Raw genomic sequence first — 2,500 nt, forward strand, 5'->3', positions numbered from 1 at the left:
GACAAGTAAAACAGTGTTAATGTCGAGCCCTGGTGATGATCATGAGGTAAAAGGTGATGTGTTGACCTCTGACCCCCCCCCAGGTGCTGTCTATAGAGAAGGCGGAGAGCACCAGCCTGCTGCCCAACCCCGTCATCGTGAGCGTGCGCGGTCAGAAGGCCTTCCAGCTGATCGACCTGACGGACAGGGAGGAGCTAGTGGACCGCCTGACCTCCCGCCTCCGCGCCCTGCAGTGGAAACACACCATGTTCCATCAGAAGAGATCTCTGGTAATAATAATAATAATAATTCATTATATTTGTACGTATAGCGCTTTTCCGAGGCTCAAAGACGCTGACAATATAGGAGATACGGAAAACACAAAAACAACAAGCAACAGACAACATGGACACATGGAACACAGAGTCAGCGAACGGGGAGGTGGTTAGGGGAAGGGGAGGTTGTATGCATGTCCAGGGGGGGCGGGGGTGGCAGGGATGGGGGAGATGGCTAGGGGTAGGGGAGGTTGTATGCATGTCCAGGGGGGGAGAGGGGGGCAGGGTTAGGGGAGATGGGTAGGGGTAGGGGAGGCTGTAGGCATGGGAGAGAACAGGTAGGTTTTGAGGTGGGATTTAAAAGTGAGGAGTGAGGGTGAGTCTCTGAGTGGTTGAGGGAGAGAGTTCCAGAGGCGGGGTGCGGCTCGTGAAAAGGCACGGTGACCGAAGCCTTTGAGTTTTGAGGGTGGGACAGGGTGGTACTGACCCCGTCTGTCTGTCTGTCTCTCTGTCTGTCTGCCTGCCTGTCTGTCTGTCTGTCTGTCTGTCTCTCTGTCTGTCTGTCTGTCTGTCTCTCTGTCTGTCTGTCTGTCTGTCTGTCAGGGGAGTCTGTCTGTCTGCCTGCCTGTCTGTCTGTCTGTCTCTCTGTCTGTCTGTCTGTCTCTCTCTCTGTCTGTCTGTCAGGGGAGTCTGTCTGTCTGCCTGTCTGTCTGTCTGTCTGTCTGTCAGGGGAGTCTGTCTGTCTGTCTGTCTGTCTCTCTGTCTGTCTGTCTGTCTCTCTGTCTGTCTGTCAGGGGAGTCTGTCTGTCTGCCTGTCTGTCTGTCTGTCTGTCAGTCAGGGGAGTCTGTCTGTCTGTCAGGGGAGTCTGTCTGTCTGGGGAGTCTGTCTGTCTGTCTGTCAGGGGAGGCTGGTGGAGGTAGAAATGGGAGGCTGTGGTGTAGCGGTCAAAGCACTGGCCGCTAGTGCAAGCTGCCCACCGGGGCCGGGGTTCGTATCCCGGCTCGCCAGATCCAGAATATGGCCGAGGCACACGGGAAGCGGCATATTGGCCGGCCGCTTCCGAGGGCGGGTATAGGAGTATTTCTGGACTAGGATCCGTCGCGCAACACCGCCCCCGTCTGGTGCTGGAGTAACGGTACTGGGCTCGAGGAGCCAGTCAGCCTAGTCTGCCTGGCGGCCTCCTCTGGGACTGCCGGCCACGGGGTCGGGCGGCGGATCCTTCGCAATAGGCAGGGGATAATTGGATGCTAAGTTGGGTTAAATTGGCTACCAAATTGGGTGAAAAGGGGATAAAATCTGAAAAAACTAATTTAAAAAAAAAAGAAATGGGAGGCTGGCCTCATCGTAACGTAGCGTGGGACGGAACGAGGAACGCTGTCTGACACTGCACCACACTCCGTTTGACGTGTTACAATGGAGGCCGTCCTCCAATATCTACCTCCACTAGCCTCCCCTGCTACGTAGTACGTACCCACCTGGACATACATGTAACATGTACACGTATGATACTTGACTCATGTCTGTGACCCTTGACCTCCCCAGATGTCCCCTGCGCCGTACTACACGTTCTACTATGACACGGTGCTGCAGGCTGAGGGGGAGCAGGTCCAGGAGAAGCCGCTACGCCACGCGGTCGACCCCGACGCTCTGATGGCCTTCAACCACCTCACCCCCGACCAGCACGCACTCAACCAGGTGAGACACACAGACAGACAGACTGACAGACTGACAGACTGACAGACTGACTGACAGACAGACAGACAGACAGACAACCACACCACCCCCGACCAGCACGCACTCAACCAGGTCAGACAGGCAGGCAGACAGGCAGGCAGACAGGCAGGCAGACAGACAGACAGACAGGGCATGGAAGTGCATATTCATATTCAATGGAGCGTCTGCATCTGATAGTGGGATTGTGTGTCCAGTAGACCCTGATGTTGGGTGTTGAGTATGGAGGCTGGTTGTGGGTCAATGTGAAGTGACAGCTTCTTCATTTCACATTGATCTTCTGCAGAGGAACTGAACCTCCAGGCTGATCATGTTGTTACAGAGCTGCTGACTATGCACTTACTGTACTGTGTGTGTGTGTGCATGTCTGTGTGTGTGTGTGTGTGTGTGTGTGTGTGTGTGTGTGCTCTATCGTGTGTGTGTGTGTGTGTGTGTGCTCTATCGTGTGTGTGTGTGTGTGTGTGTGTGTGTGTGTGTGCGTGTGTGTGCGTGCGTGTGTGTGTGTGTGTGTGCG

At 55.0% G+C, this 2,500-nt stretch overlaps 1 protein-coding gene across 1 annotated transcript in view; it reads left to right on the plus strand.

Moving 5' to 3' along the window:
• Nucleotides 1-2,500, plus strand: part of tbc1d8 (TBC1 domain family member 8) — a gene marked incomplete at its 5' end in the record, with an annotated part of 23,509 nt that overhangs the window by 3,604 nt on the left and 17,405 nt on the right. The window contains 2 exon segments of the mRNA XM_080537068.1: nt 84-269; nt 1,798-1,950. Of these exon segments, the coding sequence (XP_080393194.1) occupies nt 84-269; nt 1,798-1,950 (339 nt within the window).

The sequence above is a fragment of the Nansenia antarctica genome (genome assembly GCF_963989245.1).
Source record: "Nansenia antarctica genome assembly, chromosome: 7".
Taxonomy (NCBI): Eukaryota; Metazoa; Chordata; class Actinopteri; order Argentiniformes; family Microstomatidae; genus Nansenia; species Nansenia antarctica.